This window comes from Caenorhabditis remanei, chromosome X, assembly GCF_010183535.1.
Source record: "Caenorhabditis remanei strain PX506 chromosome X, whole genome shotgun sequence".
Taxonomy (NCBI): domain Eukaryota; kingdom Metazoa; phylum Nematoda; class Chromadorea; order Rhabditida; family Rhabditidae; genus Caenorhabditis; species Caenorhabditis remanei.
This window is the reverse complement of record NC_071333.1, coordinates 11,109,677-11,131,565: the sequence shown is the minus strand read 5'-3', so window position 1 is coordinate 11,131,565 and position 21,889 is coordinate 11,109,677. Positions and strand designations below refer to the sequence as shown.

The 21,889-nt window shown below is 36.4% G+C and overlaps 6 protein-coding genes across 6 annotated transcripts; 4 read left to right on the top strand and 2 right to left on the bottom strand.

Annotated features, from left to right (window-relative positions):
* Nucleotides 1-87: 87 nt before the first annotated feature.
* GCK72_024195 (uncharacterized protein) lies at nucleotides 88-884 on the bottom strand (the record flags this gene model as incomplete). The annotated part of the gene is made up of 4 exons (XM_003118238.2): nucleotides 88-153; nucleotides 210-344; nucleotides 583-702; nucleotides 753-884. The coding sequence occupies 4 exons, from the start codon at nucleotides 882-884 to the stop codon at nucleotides 88-90; spliced, it is 453 nt and encodes a 150-aa protein (XP_003118286.1).
* Nucleotides 885-3,308: 2,424 nt separating this feature from the next.
* GCK72_024194 (uncharacterized protein) lies at nucleotides 3,309-3,975 on the top strand (the record flags this gene model as incomplete). Its single annotated transcript, XM_003117894.2, has 4 exons — nucleotides 3,309-3,446; nucleotides 3,498-3,605; nucleotides 3,652-3,756; nucleotides 3,829-3,975. 4 exons carry the CDS (start codon nucleotides 3,309-3,311, stop codon nucleotides 3,973-3,975), a joined length of 498 nt encoding a protein of 165 aa, XP_003117942.2.
* A 122-nt stretch (nucleotides 3,976-4,097) lies between these two features.
* On the bottom strand, nucleotides 4,098-5,890 carry GCK72_024193 (uncharacterized protein; the record flags this gene model as incomplete). The annotated part of the gene is made up of 8 exons (XM_003117609.2): nucleotides 4,098-4,224; nucleotides 4,570-4,713; nucleotides 4,762-4,965; nucleotides 5,010-5,120; nucleotides 5,166-5,232; nucleotides 5,282-5,436; nucleotides 5,487-5,637; nucleotides 5,791-5,890. 8 exons carry the CDS (start codon nucleotides 5,888-5,890, stop codon nucleotides 4,098-4,100), a joined length of 1,059 nt encoding a protein of 352 aa, XP_003117657.2.
* Nucleotides 5,891-8,694: 2,804 nt separating this feature from the next.
* GCK72_024192 (uncharacterized protein) lies at nucleotides 8,695-10,121 on the top strand (the record flags this gene model as incomplete). The annotated part of the gene is made up of 4 exons (XM_003117507.2): nucleotides 8,695-9,330; nucleotides 9,377-9,454; nucleotides 9,501-9,614; nucleotides 9,660-10,121. The coding sequence occupies 4 exons, from the start codon at nucleotides 8,695-8,697 to the stop codon at nucleotides 10,119-10,121; spliced, it is 1,290 nt and encodes a 429-aa protein (XP_003117555.2).
* A 1,148-nt stretch (nucleotides 10,122-11,269) lies between these two features.
* GCK72_024191 (uncharacterized protein) lies at nucleotides 11,270-11,595 on the top strand (the record flags this gene model as incomplete). The annotated part of the gene is made up of 2 exons (XM_053735763.1): nucleotides 11,270-11,448; nucleotides 11,511-11,595. The coding sequence occupies 2 exons, from the start codon at nucleotides 11,270-11,272 to the stop codon at nucleotides 11,593-11,595; spliced, it is 264 nt and encodes an 87-aa protein (XP_053579329.1).
* An 804-nt stretch (nucleotides 11,596-12,399) lies between these two features.
* Nucleotides 12,400-16,914, top strand: GCK72_024190 (uncharacterized protein; the record flags this gene model as incomplete). Its single annotated transcript, XM_053735762.1, has 19 exons — nucleotides 12,400-12,556; nucleotides 12,629-12,720; nucleotides 12,767-12,905; nucleotides 12,958-13,230; nucleotides 13,278-13,697; nucleotides 13,759-13,942; nucleotides 13,989-14,073; nucleotides 14,119-14,271; nucleotides 14,318-14,416; nucleotides 14,465-14,623; nucleotides 14,668-14,783; nucleotides 14,830-14,960; nucleotides 15,005-15,284; nucleotides 15,327-15,496; nucleotides 15,541-15,615; nucleotides 15,889-15,989; nucleotides 16,039-16,230; nucleotides 16,277-16,578; nucleotides 16,785-16,914. 19 exons carry the CDS (start codon nucleotides 12,400-12,402, stop codon nucleotides 16,912-16,914), a joined length of 3,258 nt encoding a protein of 1,085 aa, XP_053579328.1.
* Nucleotides 16,915-21,889: the final 4,975 nt, after the last annotated feature.

Below are 21,889 nucleotides of genomic sequence, written 5' to 3'. Positions count from 1 at the left end.
GGAGATTGCATTATGTTTGAATTTGAAATTGAGGGTAATATGAAGAAAAATAAGGGAAGGAAATCAAAAAAGAAACCATTCGAAGATTTACACAAAGAAGAATGTGACTAATATGAGAACAATGTAAGACACGACGAGAAGCCAATTGAAGATCTGAAAATGAGATTTATATTCATTTGGTTTGCAATAATTTGCATGAAAAAACTCACAGTGACAGCTATGAAACGTGGGTGGTAAACGGGGTCCGGATATTTTCCATTAGTTCCTGACCTCGATATATACCACGACTCAAGAGAGGCTGAAATGATTAGACACACCAAGCAGATGACGTAGAGGATGAGGAGCTGAAATGTATATCATGTTATTGAAACGAATATTGCGTAAGGTGGAAAGAAAATTTGCGTTTTCTGATAGATAATAGTTGTGAGGAATGCTGAACATACTTGTGAAGATAATAATCCCATTTAAGGTAGAGCAAGAGCGGAAACTCATATTCAGAAGGGTGCTTTTAAATGTGAACCCATTTCTAGTGCATAACAGAATATGTTTTTTTAAAGAGAGAAGTATAATAAATAGTCTTACCTTATATTTTCCAATAGTTCCAACAACATCCTTATCGAACAAGTTTGAGAGGAAAACCATCACAGCAAAAATCCATGTGAAGAACAAAATAGCCAGAATCACGCTTTGCCATCCAAAATACTGTAATAAAAAAGTTTTATTTAACAATTTTAAACCTAATTTTGACCTACCTTGTAAATGAATTGAAAGTAGAGATCAGTGTCCCTCCAAATGAAAGAGCATGCAAAAAGAGCAGCGAATCCAAACAGGACTTGAATGAAATTGATGAAGCCGTGCAGCGTTCGCATAAATTCAAAATTCATTTTTGTTCCTGAAATAGTACAGTGTTAATCATGGAAACATAACGGTATAGCATAACATTGATAATAAGAGAATAGGACGGAAGAATAAAAGCGTCTCAAACTTTAAGTCGTGTCTCTTCGGGTAAATACCATTGCAAATATTAACTAGGGTGGGTGATGGTGGCACAACTCTCGCACGCAAACAAGATTTCCTACTCGGAATAGAAAGAAAAAAGAAGAAAAAATGGATCGCACTTTCTGATCTGTGTGCAACACAACTTAAGCGTCTACACCAATTTTGAGAGTGTTCACGGAGTATTGCTAATACGTTTCTGCATAGGTTTCCTGTGAATACAGGGCGTGCTTATTTTTGAGTACTGATAACGTTTATTGACATGCATGACGAAATAGATCATTGGAGCCGAAGAATGTCCAGAACCGTAAAGTTTTGCATACACCGAAACATTATGAACCGAAAACTTTAACATTAGTAGACGGAATAGTGAATTGTGCATGTTTTAAATAGTTAGCGTCTGAGAGTTAATAGTTGTTCTAAAACCACTAAACACGAACTGATAAGAAACTATATAGTCGTAACCTGCCAACTCATTGGCATTAAGAGTATGCGGAAAGGTTATCGTAAAATTCGGTGAATTGGGGGCACTTTTATGAAAACTGCTGATGGCATCTAGATAATGCAAACAAAAACGAAAATGAGAAAGGAGGTAAGTAAAACAAACAAAAAGGGATGAAGATGGAAACAAATCATGTGACTTTCAACAAAAACTGAAAACATCCAGGTTTTCTATGTTCTTTCAAAAACTGTTACCTAAAGAATTGAAAACGAATTGAAAGCTGTCTTGATCGAATGGAACGGAATAAAAGGAAGAATGACGTTCTTGACAAAATATAATACTTTTTTCGAAATGTAAACAACGAAAGCATTCAAAACATTGATAATTTGGCACGAGTTACAGGTATTCAAAGTGAAAAGTGATTCAGAAGGAAATAAAATCATAAAAATTTAAAAGCAGCTGATCAAACTGGGCGATGCGAATAAATAAAAAAGCAAGGAGATAAAACCAACATACCAAAGTTTGTATTTAAATAGGAGACCGGATTTTTTGACGTTTTCCACTTTTAATTAAGTTCAATACTATCAATTCACTACGGCTGCCACAAAACACGACTGAGTCACAGTTGATGAGCACAGTCCGTGTCCAAAAAAGTTGAGGGAAACTGTTTGCTGTTGTTGGTTAGCAAATAGCTCTGAAAAAATGGTTGGACGGAAGAAAATGTGACGTTGAATGAGTCACAAAAGATCAGGTAAAAGAAAATGAAAGACAAGTGAATGTTTTTTGAGAAAAAATTTCTGGTGGTATTTGTGAAATATTTCAAAGTGTTTATTGAAATGAAATATTGACTTAAATTTGGGTGTTGTGTTGCACTAGGAAAATTATGATGTGAGGAAATTTGAGGAACAAAAATATTGACATGTTGGGGTATAGCAATGCAAATAGAGTTCATAGAGATCACTTTTTTGGTTTTGTTTAATAGAAGTTTCTTTCCAGAGTGTTCTTAGTTTGATTTTCTTGTTGAATGAAACGAAAAGTATAACTAGAACTGTGATAGAGCGGAAAGTGCCTAGATATGATAAGTCATAATATTTCAGGTTTGTTGTATGCAATGTTGTATGCAAAAGTGAAAATATATGTTAGTTTAACTTTTTGATCTGAAATTCGAAGTTTAATATTGAAAAACTACATTTGAAGTTTTTATTTTATTTTCTATTCATATTGTTGTATTACATTTATTTCGTTTTTTTTTAACATTTTCAAATAAACCCAATTCAATTTCTAAATTATTCTTTCATTTTGAACAATTATACAAGTTATTTCTTTAGATTTTATTCCCTATTCTATGTCCTCACACTTTCACATTCCCGATTCATAAAACTTGAATTGAACCTTTTTACCCAATTTTTTTCATAAATTTTTCTCGGGAAAGATAAGAATTCGTGTTTATTAAAATGTTACGACGTTTCCCAGGAGGCAGAAAAATATCATCCGTACTAACCGGTTTTCGCTTCATTATTTCGAATAAGCAAATTTTCGTAATCCATGATTGCCACGAAGAAGCCGCCGAGAATCCGGCCAATCGTTTTCTATTCTCTATCTCTTCACTGTTGTTCTCGACTTGTCCCTTCTCTCAAGCCAGGCTAATCAACCAGGCAAAAACAGTTCTCCGACGTTGATAAGGTGTCTCTTTCGCTTTTCTCTTCTGCCTCCACCTACCCATAGCCCGTATCCAGTTGCAACACGTTTTTAACAAAAGAAACGCCTCATGAAGCCGACGGCTTATAAATGTAGGTCAGCATTAGCCGATCCCGCCTTTTCTCTTCCCTCAGTAGCTCTTGTGTGACTGTGCTTATCCCACCATAACGGCATGAAGTATTTTATTGTGTTGGCTTGTCTTCTTGTGGCCGCTGAGGCTTACACTAAATCAGGAAATCCATTCAAAACGAAGAAATATAAGTGTGTTGAGGTTTCTGATGATGAGGAAATCCAAATCGTTCCAAAGAAGGTAACAGTGTGTTTTTAATTATTCCATATTAATATTTCTCTTTTGATTCAGAAGAGTGCCACCTCCAAATACCCATGGAAGGCTGAGGAAGAGAAAGTAAACCGTAGAAATGAGAACTCCCGCTCAACAGAAATCATTGAAATGCCAATCGCTAGAAAAGTGAGTGTTTGAAAATATTATATTAAGGCTGTAATTTTGTTTCCAGGTTAAAACTCAAAAAATAGTTTCCACCACTCCACCAACCATTTCTGATGTTCAAAGAGATGCCAAGGGAAGACCACTGATTCTCTCTCCAGAGCACTGCAAACAGGTAAGTGCTATCATAGATTATAAACTTTTATTTCAAATCTAACCTAGCCGTTTCTTATTCGTGATGTTACAGGTTGAGCACTACTCCAAGATGTATGGAGTCAAGGATGTTCTCGGATGGGTTCAAAGCAACTGCTCTTTCGCCAAGATGTATGTTCCCGGAGCTACTTGCGATGAGATTAATATTCTTGTTGCTTCCTGTTACAAGAACAGAAATTAATAATTGAAGACAATCAGTCACAACTAATAATGTATTAAACTCTATTTGAAGATCTTATGCGTGAAATCATGAACAATATGTGCAATGATAATGAAAGAATGAAATCAATTTGTTTTTTTGTGTTATGTCCTTCGGAATCCAGCTAACATCAAACTGCCCGACTTCCATTGTTTCGATTCCGACTTTCGATGACCGCGCATGCGTCTTGCTTTTTTGATTTCCTCCACTGAAGACGGGCGACGCGAATGTCTGTAAGAAGATTAACGATCGAATGAAAGTGATCGTATTATCCCAACTGGTTACCTATTTGACCTCGATGATCACTCATAAAAATGAAAGAAAAAGCGCAACAAGATATAAGATATCAAGTGTCAGACAAGCAAATGACTTGACACTTGCACTTTCCTTCATTCTCATCTTTTCTTCAGACGTATCATTCCATCACCGAGATCCCCGTTTTTCATTTCTTGGCGCAAAAAGTGATTGAAAGTGTAAAAATTCTCCGTCACTACGGGTGGGTGTTCATAAAACAAATGCGTTGTCAGAGATGATGTATTAGTTAAGAATATGAATGGACAATGAGAAAAATTTTACCTGGGCTTTACGTGCAGCAATTCTTTTCCGTGTAATGATACTATTGAGGTACGAGGCGCCGATGATGAACTGGAACTTCCAGGTTGAATGAAAATTTGAGGAGATTGAGCGGACGATGGGGCCTGTGATGAGGCCATTGATAACCTGAACATCATAAGTTACTGGTAATCGGTATTCTGCTAGTTTTGATACCTCGCCACGTTCAATAACAACTCTCCGGTAGTTGTTATACCTTCGTGACCAGTGGTTGCCACAACATGTTTTGTCAATGCATATCTTTCTTGACGTTCGTATTCTTCATTTTGTTCTGCTATGATCTCCATTGTTCTTCGAAGAGCGGCATTCTTTCCCCCTGCTGATCCGGTTACCATCCATGTGTCAGATCCGGAATTAGGCCTGAAATTTTTAACGGTTGACATGAACAAAAAGGGAAAACATACCTTAACGTTGAAACCCAATAAGCCAGAAAAACCATAAGAGGTAGGGAAACAATAACAATTGGGATGATTGCAACATTCATAAACTCTGTCATACTATCAAAACGAGGATATCTAAAAAAAATTTAGATTATGAATGTTCTAAAAGTTATTTGATACCTTTCGTATGCGATGATATGCCAACCTAATCGATTTGCAATTTCTTGATGATACTTTTGTAGAATATCTGTATTCATTTGGATTATTTTCATTTTTATTCAATATTGATATGGTACCTGATAAAACTTGTCTAGGAAGGAATGGCCTTTGTTGCCGTAAATGTGGACTTGAGGAATGAGGTAAAAGCACAAAAAATTTGATCTGTATTGTCAACGATTCCCTTCGTGGAAATCCTTCGAGTATCACAATTTGTTCAGGACCAAAAATCAATCTAAAATACACTTGTTCTTGTAAATTATCGTCAATCACCGAAGAACTAACGAGCTTCTGAGATTGCAAGCTGTTGCATTCTGGCAATACTTTGTCACCACTTTAGCCATTGTCCGGCGAAAAGGAGAAATGAGATCTGGGAGAGGCGAATCAACGCAGTAAGCTACCCGTACACCAGCAGTCCAGTCAAACATATCAAGCTCTGGAATCCTTGAAATCTGTGGATTTTCGAATGCGTAGCAAGCTACAAAATAACTAAAGAACATCGATTTATCACCATTGAACATATGTTGCAAATGAGATCAAAGAAATCACACATGTTTCCGTTTCTTTTCGAAAATAAATATCAACTCACCAACTCTAGATGGATCTTCGATATGTGAGGTATAAGTAAATACATTGGGAACTGAAAAATAAATGAAGAGAAGGCTAGCTGACACCGACGAACATCGCATCTCCTTCGGAACGAGTGAGCGTGATTCTGCAACAAAAATAGGTGGTGATTGTTACAATAACAATTGACATGTGGTGGAAAATCAGTAAATAAACATTGAGTGGCGGTTTGGTAATTGGTAGGAAAAGTTACGATTATAATAAGTTGAGTATAACAATCAAAGTGAAAAAATCAAAGCCGTTTGATTTCACTCTCCCACCGGAAACCTAACAGATTGATAACATGTGTTTTGAGTTAGAAGGGACTCGTGCAAAGTGGGGGTACTGCTGGGCGTTGAGAAATCAGGGATCGAATGACCCAAGAACGAAAAAAGATTGAGTAAAGCGTCACTAATAAATACACCGACAGGCCTAATAATTCAGCAGCGACAGCAGTTTTTGTTCGTTTCGGATTGAGTTGGCTTGCGAAATGAAGATGAAGCATTTTGAAGAACACAGCTGCTTGCTTGCATCGGCACATATGCTCACAGCCAGGAGGCTCTGTATGTTTGAGAAAATGAGAAGCGTGTGTATATTAGTGGCATTTGAAACGGGATCTTCTTGACGTTTTGCTGTTTTTTCCTTCTCAAAATGAATTGGGATTTTCACAACTTTGATGGCTTCACTCATAAGCAATAACTGTAAAAACGAATGGGTTTCTTAACAATTTTTACTGCTCTCACTCTTTTACTCAAGAATACGGGTTGAACTTGAAAAATTCTGGATGTGAACCCGCCAACACGGAATTGCATTGAGGAATTTTTCTTATACCTAAAATGCTTCAGATGAGATAATCAATATGTCATCTTCATGTGAAGAGCTTAACACTAATCTGAAAATTGAAAAACATATTTCAGTTCAAATATAAAATTCGACAAACTCTAAATTTAATTCTATTATACTATTTTCAGAACTAATTATTTCACAGTAGTTTTGTCTTCACGAGAGGTCGCAGTTGAGATCGCATTTGGGCTTCACGTTGTTCACGGACTCTACCATCTTGAAAAATCGGTTGAATCTTTAAGGAAAATTAGAAACGGACCTGAACCAACACAATAACCTCTCGAAACCGCCCGAACCAACACTGGAATATATTTATCATGAACAAATTGCAAATGCTTTCACTAAATATTTCAAGGAAGAATGTTTCTTTTTGAAAATTTTAAGAATTTGAGTTTCAAAGACAAAGGTAACAATCTGCCAAAAACAAAAGTACGGAAAAAATTGATGAAAAAATCTGTTCCAATATTTTCAGATGATCACCATGGCAATTTCCTTACTTTGCAGATAATCCAACTGGAAACAAATCAAAATAAACCTGATAAATGATGAATCATCTTAATGATAGAATTAAAGTATCCAAAAATGTCTTATGGCTTTCATTGAACTTGTGGCCCCAACAAGCTTTTTCAAAAACTTTTATCGTTTTTTTGGATTTGTTAATTCGTGATCCAAGTTATCATAAATTTATGAAATTGTATTCACAAGAAATTTCATTAGTATGTCACTCTGTCATTTTCCCGGTTATTCAACAATTCTCGCGAATTTCAATTCTTTGATGACTGCACGAAAGTAATGTGAATTATGTCGGAGCCAGAGGAAAACTCTTCACAATCCAAATCTTAATTTCCTTTATGATTTTTGAATTGGAAAAGCATATGCACACTATGTTTTGGTTACACTCTCCTTGTCTCCTCTCCAACCAGCCAGAGACACGGATTATCACAGAAGCGCGCACATTTCCTTCTTTTTATCTCTGTTAATCACAAGATATGGGTTGTGAGTAAAACTATTGCACTCACATGTTTCACACAACCGCATTCTCAAGCTCATACACTCACACGGCGCCTCAACGTTCGATTTTTTCAGTGCGATCCTTCCTCTGTTGAGAAGAACGAACCGCCCGTCGCGCTGTTTCAGAGGACAGAGTATTCATGAAATAGCATACGAAATGAGGAGATTTCATTTTTATACTCAATAATTTCTCGGGCGCTCGCTGCCGTCGTTGCCCGTCTTGCCGTCGGTGTCTCCGGCTCACATCTTCTTTTCTTCATTTTGTTTTTTTGTTTTCATGTGTACTAGTATAGTGCAAGAGGAATGACTGTGCACTTTGTATGTTTTCAAAAACCTGCAATATCGAAGAAATGCAGTTTCCTGTTGCATTTTTCAATAGTTTCTCGAGTAAATTGGAGAAAGTATGAAACACTTCGTGAGTTAAATCTTTAGTAAAATAGAAATAACTTTTTTGAGATTTCGGATGGATTGTGCTCTATTTCTGCGTTTTAATTCCTCTCAACCTTAGCTTCTAAAAATGGACCGATGTGTATTTTTTTCATGAATTTTTTTTCCATTGTTTCTCATTTAGGTTTTTCCCCATCATTCATAAATTACCCAAATTCATTTTCACTTGTAGATTCTTATTTTTGGGTTCGAAAGTTCTGTTTCTTTGTGAGCCCTATCTTTTATCAAAGAACATATTTTGCCGATTTTTCCCAATTTCCTAAATCTGACAACTCTTCACACAATGTTTCCGTGTCTAATACTGCTTTTATCTTTCTTTCTGAAACGATTTTTTGAAACGATTCAAGTGTTAACACAATTTTTCGTTTTTCAGAACTCAACCAATCTTTATTTTCTGAAGAGCGAATTGTAAATTATTCTGATTTGCTTCTCGGTATTTCAATTCCCGAAGACTTTCAATTCTTGTCAATAATTCTGAAACGAGTTTCCCAAAATTTTTAAGATGTTTTCTGTTATTATCTTACTACTGTCTTTACTAAAACTTCTTCACTGAACTTTTAAATTTTCAGACGCATTTTTTTTACAGATGACAGCTGAAGAGCTTCCGCGAGGCAATCGCAGCAATGAAAACTGGAATATGTGGGAAAAGCGTCCGTTCGTTGTCTTGAAAAACGATAACATCTTGTACCATGAACAGTTCATCCCGAAAAATTCTACTTTCCAACAAGAAATCATCAAAAATGGAATTCTTTCTCTTCAAGCAATAACTGGATGGCCTCCAGGACCTGAGCGTCTTACCGAGAACACAAAATCTCTTTGGGAAGTCAGAGTCAATAATAAAACGCGCCTTCCAACAATTTTGGTCCCAGCAACGTCATATGAATTCATGACTAAAGAAAGAGAGCAGGCGATCCGTCAGAAATTTCTCCGTATTGCTTCAAACTGTGATATTGAACTCAATCAAGACGATTATGAGAATTTTGCTCTCTATGAATGTATCAACATTCGAAAGCATCAACCAGAAGAGCGTAGAAAAGCACAGGCTCCCGTTTTCCCGGCTAACTATCCATTTGTCGAAGAAGCAAAACGTTTGGTGTTTCCTGTTCGAAGATTCCCGACAGGAATAGTTATGTTGTTCCCACACGCACCAAGAGAGGAAAAAGATGGATTGATTGAAACAATGGTATTCGAGGTGAAAAACGTTCTCGCCCCAGACAGAACGGTATTCAATGCATTTTTCTTCAATAGACTAAAATAAAAATTTACAGGCTCCAACATTTGTGGGTCATGAAGAAAATCCGATTGATCTCCTCTTCCGCATGGGAAATATTCCAACCGACCAACTAGTGAGCTACTCTGAACTGTGGAACACATTCGATTGTTTTCTTTCAGACTGCTCAGTTCTACTATTTGGCTGGAAAAATAATGCTCAATGCTACAGACCGTAGAAAAAACCACATTTTGGATGACATTCGTTGTATGGCCATGAGCTCTAAAGCTATTGAGGTTTGTGACTGCACCTAGGAAGTTTATCAAGAAATTTTTTTATAGATTGGAGCTTTCCGTCACAAAATTCCAAAAGATATCTTACCACAACAAATCACGTTCGAAATGTTCAAAGCACTGTATGAATCTCTCTTGATCAGAATCAACAAAAATAATCCACAAATTGTTGCATGGTTTGAAAGACTCAACAATCAATTGCAACCGATTTTGAATGGACAACAGTTGAACATTCCAACCACTATTGAACAAATGCGAAGGCTTGCTGTGCTGACGTTTAACTGGATGAGAACTCATAAACAACTGTTTTATGCCGGATCTAATTTCTGTGATCTCAGCGATCACCCAGTTTGGATCCGGATGGAGAAAAAATTTCGTGAAGGAACAGTAAATTCAATTGAAAATTTTCCTATGGCAATTGAGCAACGTATGAAAGTCAATGGTCAGTTGATCACAGAAGAACATGACCCAGGAAAGGAAGAACTGCAAATCCAGAAAACCAAAGCATGAAAGTAATTTCTTACTATCACTTACTATCACTAACTGGCTTTGTCTTTGCTAAGTTTTCGACTCTGCATAACGTTTGCCTACAATATTGTTCCACAACAGTTTGATTTAGTATCTTCATTAGGATTGGCTCTTACCTTTTTCATTATCTTCATGCACTAGTTATATTCCGACATTTAAATTGAATTAACTCCCTATTTTTCTAAAAAAGATAATTTTATTTAACCACACATCTTGTATTTTTTCTGCTTTGGAGATTCTTTTACACTATTCTTTCTTTTTCTCCTTTTCTATCCCGAATTGATATGGAAACATTCCTGAAAATTTTATACACATAACTTGAAATTCTCTGTTTTCTATCTTTCAATTATTTTTCTTTGTATAGCATCGAACTTCCACATTTCAATTTCACAGTCCCCCCCCCCCCTATCAATACATTTCAGATCTAAGATTATTATCTCTGTGATTGGAAACTTCTCTCTCAAACATTCCTTCTATCCCCTTTAAATCATTTTTTCTCCCAGATATTTCCATGGTCTTGTCACTACTTGAATACAAATCTTATTCGTTGTATTTCCGTAATGTTTCTTGAATAAATCCTGGAAGATCATATGTTTTCTTTGATATGCTTTCTATTCAGACCACTTCACGGACATACAATAGTTTCCAAAGAAAGGAAAAACAGAAGAAGATAACTGGCGGCTAATCAAATCCTGTTCGAAGATTATGGGGATCGAGAAAATTTTGAGAAGTCATTGACCCTTGTGATGATGTCACTGATCTCTAATAGATCAAACCGAAGTAGTCATCCGGTTTGGTAAAAGGAACATTCAAGGAACTTTTCTTCAGAAAGCCAACCAAAGTGACATCTCGAATTAGTCGGTGTTTCTCTTTTAGAAAAGGAGATATCCAATTAAGCATGCCTTTAGTATTTGCCGCACCTGAGAATCACATGACGTATAGCCGTGATTCATAAGAGAATGTACCCACTTTGTGTCGTCTTCTCCCCGAATCGTCTCCTTCAAAAACCGGTTTCTTCCTTCCACTAGCTTCTTCTATAAAAGCAAAGTGGCGGAAACCCCCACCACCATGCTTTACTTGTCCTCTTCCATTTTGACTATTAATCTTTACTTCTTTCAGAACTAACCAAAATGAAAGTTCAAACTGGTGTCTCAAGCAAAGATCTTTCAACTCTCAAAGAAATGGCTGAACTTGAGAAACACAAGGAATCAATGGAGGCTTCAAAAATGAACGAAGAGAATTCCAAAGTCGAGGCTGAAACAGAGAAAGCAGAAGAAGAACATAAAACTGATGTTGTCGACAAAATCAAGTAAGTACTTTTCAACCAAGTTGACTCTTTTACTCCGAAATTTAAAGGGATTCTTTATACAGTGTTGCCAAAGCCAAATGGGAGACTTGTTTCCTGAAACCAGACAACTGCTGTGTTGTCAAAGCTGTTCGGAAGTTAACCAACTAAATGATAATTGATTCATTATGTCTGTATATACTCGACGGAAAGATTATTTTGATATTCTTGGAAAAACTGCATTTTTAATAAACTTATATACGTGGTTGAAGTTTGTGTTGTTGTATTCGCATGAAAAATGAAACTTACACACTTGAATACTTGTAACCAATTTGAAACCGCATAAACTGATTAGGTTCAATTGTGTCCAAAAATAGAACCGAATGTTACAATCCAGCGAAACAAAAGTCAACGATGACTAATAAAAGTGTAGTGGAGAATACAATAGTCACAAATGGAGCCGAGCGTGTTTTGTAGCATTTTTTGAGAAAACAGATTCGCTGGAAACACTTATCAGAAAGCTAAAAGTAAAAGCTAGAATAGGGGTGGAATCGATATTTTAAATTCAGCGCCATAGTAGAAAGTTTATCAACCGTGAAAATATTCCTGCAATCGTTTTTGTCTAGTCTGAACCAAATTTGATAAACAATTTCATACTAGGTGGACTTCTTTTCACTGCTCACCCAATTCACGTGCCCAAAACGAAATCAGATCAATAAGAACACAAAGATCGGAACTGATCAAATAGTTTCAAACTCGATGGAGAGAGACCGCACGGAGCTGACATCACACGGGTTCCGCTCTGTAATAGAGTCGATCGGCGGCGTCGTCGATTTGCATAATCCAACCCATGGTTAACACCTCATTTAAAAAACAGTTGAAACATTTGATGGCGCTCCGTTTTGAGGCCAGCAACAGTATTCCAACAACTTTTTTCACTATCATCACTGTGCTTTTTTATCCTGTCATATTCGTATGAACGGTACGCCGTATCAACAGAAGAAGACTTCGTTCGTGAGTGGTGCTAGTGATTCTGAACAAGAATATCTAGGACTTGGTGAACTGCAAGCCGACGACGAGGAGTCCGACGATAATCACGCTTTTCTGAAACCTTTTCGAAAACCGTCGTCCAGTGAGTCATCAAGAAATAAAACCAATTTCGTTCCTCTAGAATTTCCCACTTCAGATCTTTATCTCTATTTAGGAAGTGCACTTGTCCGAACAACCAGTTTCAACCATAAACAATACCGAAGTTTGAAAGAGATGATTATCGACATAAAGCAAGAACCTGTAAAGGTGAGTGAGGAAAATGACTTCCTCCCACTTTCGATTTTTTGTTTAGAATGGTCTTCATGTTCAAGGGAATGGATCAAATCATTCAGATAGAAAAGTCACTTTCACTTTGAATGAGAATGATTTCGAATTTCCAAAGTTTCGGAGGAACAGGTCTCTCTGGATACGGATGGAATTGAACAAAATCAGTAATAACATCAACATAGAAAAACTGAAAAGATCATAATATGTGTAATTCAGAGATGAAACTGATATCGTTATCCAATTTACTATCTGATTGGATGTTCCTTGCTCTTCTAGGAGTTGCAGTTGCATTCATTTCTATTCTGGTAGACATGATGGTCTTTTCTTTTCAAGAACTGCAGAGAAAAACTGTGTCAATTTACAATATTTATGGAGCAGATCAATCTTATTTGTTATGGGGATGTGGATTACTTGGATGGTGTGGGTATATGGTTGGACTAGTGGCTGCCTCTGCATGTTTTGTACATTATGTGGCTCCACAAGCTATCGGTAGAGTAACAATGTCTACCCAAATTCTTTTCATATGTGTTTTATAGGCTCGGGAATACCAGAAATGAAAACAATAATTCGTGGTGTGATTCTGGTGGATTACCTAACTCTTCGCACCCTTGTATCCAAAATATTCGGAGTAGCAATGGCATTGGGAAGTGGAGTACCTATTGGGAAAATGGGACCGTTCGTACACATCGCATCAGTGGTTGCCAACCAAATGTGCCTTCTAGCAGCGAAATTCGATTCTGCGTATCGTGAGGAGAGCAGAAGAATGGAATGTTTAGCTGCTGCATGTGCAGTAGGCGTCGCTTGTACTTTCAGTTCACCAGTTGGAGGAGTACTTTTCTCAATTGAAGTAACAACTATGTATTTTTCTGTGAGAAGCTACTGGAGAGGTTTCTTTGCTGCCTGTTGTGGAGCAACTACAATTCGATTGCTGAGAGCTTATGTTGTGGAAACAGAAGGTAAGGATCACATGTAAAATATATGAATACAAGTTCCTAGTTTTTCAACCATTTGTTCCAGTTACTGTAAATGCGTTCTATCAAACCAGCTTCCGACCGGATGCATTTTCCGTCAACGAACTCCCACTTTTTGCATTGCTCGGCTTATTTTGTGGCATTCTAGGCGCTGGTTATATTTCTATTTATAGAACTGTTGTTTTGTTTCTGAGAAATAATCGATATGCAAAAATGGTCTTTCAAAGACAGTAAGTCTTTCATTATGTTTTTTTCTAATTATTTTTTTTGATGCAGCTGGATCGTATACCCAATTGTGTTTTCTTGTGTATTCTCAGTACTATCATACCCTCATGGACTTGGAATGTTTTCAACTGGAAGGGTTCGGTAATTGTTCGGTTAAAAAATGAGTTATTTGGTGTTTCAGATAAAATTCGGGGCAAACCTACGTGATTTTTTTGCTAACTGCTCGTTTATGGCGACAACTCCGGATGATCTTGTTTGTGGAGCAGAAATATATTCACATTGGTTGAATCGAGGCAACATTCTGCTATTATTGTTTTTATTTGTTATAGTTCACGTGAGTTGCCGGTCTTTGAGTACTAATAAATCATGATCACTTTCAGTTCATATTCTCAATAATTAGTTTTACACTGCCAGTTCCATCTGGTGTGTTCCTTCCGGTTTTCGTTCTAGGCGCTGCTATAGGAAGATTATACGGAGAGGTACTGTGGACTTTCGTGTACGAATTCTATCATAAAGTATGTTTTCAGGTACTTGGGTTGATACTAGAAGATATTCATGTCATACGGCCTGGAATCTATGCTGTAGTTGGTGCTGCTTCTTTTTCTGCTTCTGTTACCCATACGGTTTCGGTCTCTGTAATGATTTTTGAGATTACTGGACAACTTCATTTCATATTGCCAGTTATGGTGAGTCGAATCCGCTCTGAAACTTTTGGAAAAAGAAATTTAAGATATCTGTAATGTTGTCCAATGCAGTATGTGCTTATTTGCAACCTTCATTTTTTGATACTATCATCAAAATCAAACATTTGCCCTTCTTACCCGATATTCCACCCTCCAGTAATCTGTAAGTACTTATGTGCTAATTCAAAACGTTAAAGAGATATTTTCAGAGTTCATACTACTTATGCAGAACATATCATGGTATCACCGGTGAAGTTTATCACCAAAATAACCACTTATAATGAGATTCGTGAAGCGGTACAGACCGGTCTCCGCCTTTACCCTGTTGTTGATTCAAAAAGTTTGTTGAGGGAGTATAAAAGTGAAAATTCACGTGATTTTCAGATACTCAAATGTTGATAGGAACCGTTTCACGAAGGTATTTGACTATATTGCTAAACGGGAAAATTGGCGATCAGCCAAGAAAAATTGAAGCAGAAAAACGAGTTAGGCAAGCAATTGAAACCATCGATAATCACTTCAAAGATTCTGAGAAAGAATTGTCAGAAGACAGGAGAAGAATATGTTCAGAGACTGATTTCAATACAATGCAAAGAAAAAAATCGGATATAGTAACTCCGTTAGCAAAAGTCATCGAACCGACTTCCCCTGGAGAACAGAAAAAGTTAGTCCAATTACAGATCGAATAGAGTATTGTTTGTTTCAGTCGGTTTCTTGTTGTACCCCTTCCTGACGTCAGCGAACCCCATCTGTACTTCCCACCAATATCTTCTTCACCAACCGTCCCAATTGAGAACTCTTTGAAACGGAGAAATTCGGGGTCAAGAAGAAATGCATTGTTCAGTTTGCAAGATATGGATGAGAAATCTGCCAAAGGTTTGGAATTATCGATACGAAAATTGATTATTAATACTTTTTAGATTTCTTAGATGATCATGGAATTGAACACAAAACAATTCACGGAAATGCAAACGAGCATCATACGATCATCAAAAGTAAGAGTTGAAAGTTTTTCTAATTAAACGAAATGAGTATAATTCATAAAATTGGAATCCTTGTTTTCGTGCGTATCGTAGGTGTATCCATATAAGAAATTTGGAGATCTTGCTCCTTCATCGAACCATAGGGTTGATGTTTTCGGTGGTTCGATTCCACCCTGGTGTCACCGATTTTGACATTACCTTTCGTGCGAAAACATCAACCCTATGGTCCGATGAACGAGCAAGATCTTCAAATTTCTTATATAAACAAATTGAATTGAATTTCAGGCTACATGAGACAAGCCAAAAAATACCTTAACCATATGCAATTTGGTAACCACAAAAAAGGATCACATGATAACAACCCATATGATCTCTCCCCGGAAGAGGTATTACTCACCGCATAACGTTTTAGTTCAGAATGCCATTGTTTTTCAGCGGAAGGCATGGGAAGAAGAACAACTTGCGTTGAAGTTAGACTTGACTGAAAATGACATTGACCCTGCTCCAATTCAACTTGTCAAACAAACGTCTCTATATAAAATTCACTCCATTTTCTCAATGCTCCAATTGAGTAAAGCATATGTAACGGATTGTGGTAGGCTGATTGGTGTTGTGGCGTTGGCTGATGTTAGTAGATTTCTAATTTTTTCTTTTTCTAATTTCTGATATTCAGCTTCGGAAAGCTCTGGAACATACTGAAGAAGTTATTAAAACGGAGAAGAAGAATAGCAACTGTAATTCGATCCCATCAACCGTTCTGCAAAACAATCTTCGCCATATTTCAAGCAATGTCATTGACATTCTGACACCACCCCTTGAAGTTGCTCGTGGAACCACACTCGAAACGAATACAGTACTCCCTGAGATCATTTCATCTCCGAAAGAAGTAATTCCACCGCCTACATTTGAACCCCGCTCGTCACTCCGATTACGTCAACCGAGAGCCACCAACTTTGGAATGGAGCCCAGAAAAAGGTTGGTACATTGGTAAAGACTCTTTTTTTTGACCCACAGTACGTATGTAAGTACATTTTGCAAAAACGAATGGATTATGAAGAGAACCAGTGGCGGGTTAAAAGATTATGAGAAAGAAAAAATGATTATTTCTTTTCGGGCAATGGGTTAGAAGTCAAAATCGTATAGTCACTTGAAAAAAAGAAATGATCGATGAGTTTTTGCAGGTCTGGTTCGGAGTTTAGTCAACGACCCGAAGAATTTGTGGAAGCTGTTGCTTATCTACGGAGGAAGTCGCATGCAATTGTAACACCAAGATTACATGAGGAACCAGGAGAGAGTTCATCCTCAGAATAACACATTACTCACTTTTATGCACCAATAAACTTTTTTCATTGCCGTACTTTCTTTGTTTCCATGATGCAGTATCTCAAAGTTACAAAGTCCCTGATATCAGAAACATTTGGTGAGAAGGATTCCGTATAAAAACAGTGTAAACTCTGGAAAATGGTCAATGGTTTCAGGACTCCAGCCGGTTTCACATTTCTAGTGTTTCTTTGTTGTGAAGAAGACATGTAACTAATATATTAGGAGGTCCTTTTTCTTCATGCCGGTGTACTTCTTCAAATGAAAAAGTCTACTAGTCTCGCTCTTCCCTGTTTTTATTTTTAAAAATAGTAATGATTATGTACAAGTTTAATGAATGCATGTAGGTTCAGAAAAGTAATATGTACTCAATATTTATGATTAACAAGTCAGGTAGGAGTTCTAGGTTGGATTTAATTTTCAAAAAATCACAAATTATCCTTTTCGGTTGTATCATTCTGACCATTATCATAACTTAAAAATCAATCTGCAATTGATAAATCCTTAATAGAAAACTATTTTGAGATAGTATGGAACACCTCTCCATTATTATTTCCCTTGCTTTTCACAAAAATATGTGCCTTTTCAAACGGAAGAAACTAGGGGCTTACCAAAACTGATCACTTATTCTTTTTGTCGGCAATAGTCACACTTCTGACGTGCCCACCAGTGAGTCCCTTCCCCAAAAACATTATGCTAAGACCGACCCACCCAAACTTCTTAACTCATCATCGCTGACTTCGTACTGAGATTTTCCGCTACCCACATACTTTTTGAAAATGAGTTTCTTCAGTCGTCTCCCACTTTTTGATGATGCAACACTTCCTTAAATGCGAGTCTATGAATATTCAGTTTGGTATATGATTAGAAACAAATATTCATTAGTTACCTACACTCTTGGTGTCGTGAATAAGCATTTTTCGCCTCCACATCCAACTTATTCCAAAAACGTTATTTCTCACTCTTTGTGTGAAAATCATATTACATCCAAATACACCCATCCCCCATTCTTCATCACGTTTTGATTCGTTCCAAAGATAGAGTAAAAGAAGGATGTCTTTCGCACTGGCCACAAAAAAAAATTAATTAATCTGTGCATTGTTTTCGCAGTTGTTCAGTAGTGCTGTTTAGTCACTAACGTCTTGGAAAACGGATATAAAAGTAAGATGAACTAGTTCTCGATTTTTGCAATTTAAAAATGCTATTTCTTGAAGATTTGATTCCAAACTCGATCAGTGTTTGTTACAGTGCAAAACGTAAAGTCTTTGTAGGACTGTGTCAAGATAAAAATATTTCTGCCATTTCGGTAAGTTGTTTTATTTTTTTTAGTGCCAAGAATGAAATATGTTCAAATTCTGTTTCTGAGCCAAAGAAAGTCAATGTTAACTGGATTTTGTCTTCATTCCACAAAAGCTTTAGTATTATTAGTGCCGTTCCTCTAAACAAGGTTTTGTGCGTTGGCCTGCCAAAATCCTCTGTTTTTTTCTCTGCAGAATTTGGAATTGACAGCTCCCCTTATGATGTAATTGAGTCGTTTTTTCTTTTGAAAAGGAACGGAGCCCTCCCTTACAAGCTTTAGAACTCTGTCCCTAGTATAATACTAGTAGCTTGCAAATGAACAAAAGTACATTCCAATGAAATGATGAATGTGAATTTTGAAATCAGTCCAAAACAAGTGTCCCAAGTTGTTCGGCCCATTGTAAGATGATAGTGAATAGAGAGGGACCAGAGAGGAACTTGATTCCGCGTCACCGATCCAAATGTAATGAAATGTTGTTGTATCGTGGTCTGCACGTCTTCCACAATGATGTCGTCCTCAATTTTGGTTTCAAAGGTGTCACTGGTGTGGTCTCTGCTAGAAAGCACTTTTGATTCTCTTTATTCGCACTGGGACTCCGTATTCGCCCTAATTTGGGTGCTCTTTTTCTTCCTTTTTTCTCCCGTGTACAATCATCCATTTTTCTCATTTTCGCATTTTCAAATCCTGTTTTTTCACGGTTCCATTTCAATTTTTTCATTTCTCATCTCGTTCTTTTCTTCTCTTGTCTGTTTCTTTTTTTGTAATATTCCCACACAAAAGAGAGAACAAGTTGCACATAATAATAATAATGAGAATAATAATAAACAAGTTTTAAAAATGATAGGCACCAATTGCGTGCATTTTTAAGTTTCCGATGCGCCAGAATAGCTGATGGGCGGAATTATTGAGTATTTCTGAAAACTAGCGTAATTTGTGAAAAAGAAAAAAGAAGATAAAACTTTTTCGAATGACCAAACTTTATTAGCACTAGCAACTATATTTCCTCTAATCATTTGCTAACGAATTACTGGCCAGGTAAATTTTTTTACTGTACGGTTAGACAAGATAAACTCAGTTTCTCGACTTTAACTAAAAAATGCTTCAGAAGAAATCTCTGAAATTTTATAGCCCAGCTCTGCAACCCAGAACTGGAAAAGCTTTCTAACTCGCCACTGCTTCTTAGAATTTTTAACTCAGTCAGCGTTGACAAACATGCATTTCTTTTCTTAAAACCAGAACAATAATAACGTGCAATACATAGAAGCGCATGAAAAAACAAAAGAACACGGTCAAAAACGTGTTGCTCATTTATGATCCGTTCTTTACTTGTTCTCTTCCTTATTGTGTTTCAAGAGGGTGGACTGGACCATGCGTGGAGAGAAGTACGTTAGATCGTAGAGTAAAATGAATCCTTTTTTCTCTTTTTGCATATGTTTCACAAAATGAAGAATGGCGAATTGAGTCCTCTTCTTGTGTTGACGGATGAGTTGACGTGGAGGACACAATCACCATCGTCAGACTTCTACTTTTGTTCGTTTTTCTATCCGAAAACACACATCAAATTTGAATGCGGCTTTGGTCTTCTTCTTTAAAACAGGGATTTATAAGTTTTTACATTTTTTGAAGAAAAACATTTTAGGCGCACTTACTGTATTACCAAAAAAATTGGAAAGCTTAAACCTAAACACTTTTTAATATCAGATGTTGTTTTTGAACGCAAATCTCAAAGTTTTCTGTGTTTCAAACTAGAATATATAACGAAAATAAAACAAAAGTAGTTTAAAAAAAAAAAATTTAACAAAAATATTGTCATAGTTGGTGTTTCTATGATATAATTCGATAAAACTCGTGAAGTACTTTTACACAAAACGTTTTCATTTTCCTTTCATTCAATTTAACTCTTCTTAAATCTGATTTATTTCAGCATCCAACCTTCAAGCTGGCTTCCTGGTTGCTTTCGCGTCTTCTGTACAAGTCTCTGTGAGTTAACTATTCCATTAAAGATTTAAAAAAAATCAAGATTAATGTTTCATAGTGAAAAATAACCACTGAAAAAAAAACTTGCGTGTTAAAATAAATGTTATGAGGGAGAAAAGGAGAGATAGAAAAAATTTGTTCGAACGATTCAGGAGACGAAAACTTGTTGAAGCATGCGGTAAGAAGAAAAAGGTATCCATCCTGCAGGGTAGGTAGGAAATAGGTAAAAAAGAAACGTAGACGACAAAATGGCGTCGGTCTGAAAGCCTTCGGTGGTTGGTTTTCAAAATTTTAGCACATAATTTAATGCAATTGTGCGTCCTGCGAAGGAGTTGGCACATTTCCAAAAGAGAGGGACTTGGGATTGAGTTAAAACGATTCCGGCAACAATTTCATTGTCTTTCTCATCTCCCCCTCTTATTTCCTCTTGTTGTATTGTTCTTTTTTTCTTTCTTATTTAACTATTTGATTAGTCTTTCATTCGTCTTTCCCATTATTTTATATATTCTAAAAGACGTTCCGAATTTGTGAATGAATGGACCTGCCATCACATGCAAAAAAAATTGCGACGAAACTCTAGATTCTCATTCTTCGACCACTATTTCTTGATAATACACACTTCGCAAGAGACGCGGGCACCGGAAAAAAGGTGAGGGCTCCCCCTACTCGATGGGAGCTCAAACATTTCACACTTTTTTGCATCGTCCGTTGCGAAATTTAGTCTCCAAGGGGAATCAGGTATTTTCTCTCGTTCTCAACCTTTGCTCTGTTGTGATATTCTTTGTTCGATAGGAGTTGTTTTTTGAATATTTGAGAAAAGTACAGTAACCGGAGTCAAAACTATTGTTTCTTATTGAATCGAGTGAGTTTGTATCACACATGCATGAAAACAAGGAAGACTGTGATTTTTTATTTTGAAAATTCCCTCAAGTTAGAAAAATTATCCTCAACATTATATTAGAAGCTATACTATTTTCTTGTGAGTCTTTAAGACATTTGATAAATGGAAAAGATTATTCAACGCTAAAATATTCATTTTCAAAATTTTTAATGCCAAAATCCAATTTTCCTTTTTTAATTAAAGTATTCATTTTTCGTAAAAAAACCATCCATATTTCCCATGATTTTTTATATTAAAATTTTGATCTTTTCTTTTTGCATTATGAAAAGTTCATTTTTAGGTTGCTCCCGTTATAAAAAGCGTTTTCTTTTTGTTTGCTCTACTTTAAGATTTCTTAAAATGTCCAACGTTTAGTTTTTCCTCAAAGCCCCAAAAAGTTTCTTTCATTCCTAGCTTTTTCGAACGTTTCGCTTGGCCAGACAGAGTGTCCCATTATTCTTCTCCTTTTTCATTCGTTGTCCAGCAACTGTGTTCTAAATGAAGACTATGTGACCTCCATGATTTGTTTCCATTCTCAATTTCATTTATTATTTCATTCTTCTGCAAAAAAGATTCCAAAATAGTTACATCGTAATAGAATATTCAAACGCGCAAAGACTAAATTTGGACTTGGATTGACTTTTGAATCGTTTCATTCTGTTCTCGCCCACTTTAATTTGTCAGTGAAGGCTTACAACTACAACCTTCGAATTTTCTCACTACTTTCCCTGCGGCAAGTCACTAATCTTCTTTTTTACTTCGAGTTTTGAGTTAAAAATGGGCCCTCCACTTTTAATTTATCTCCCATG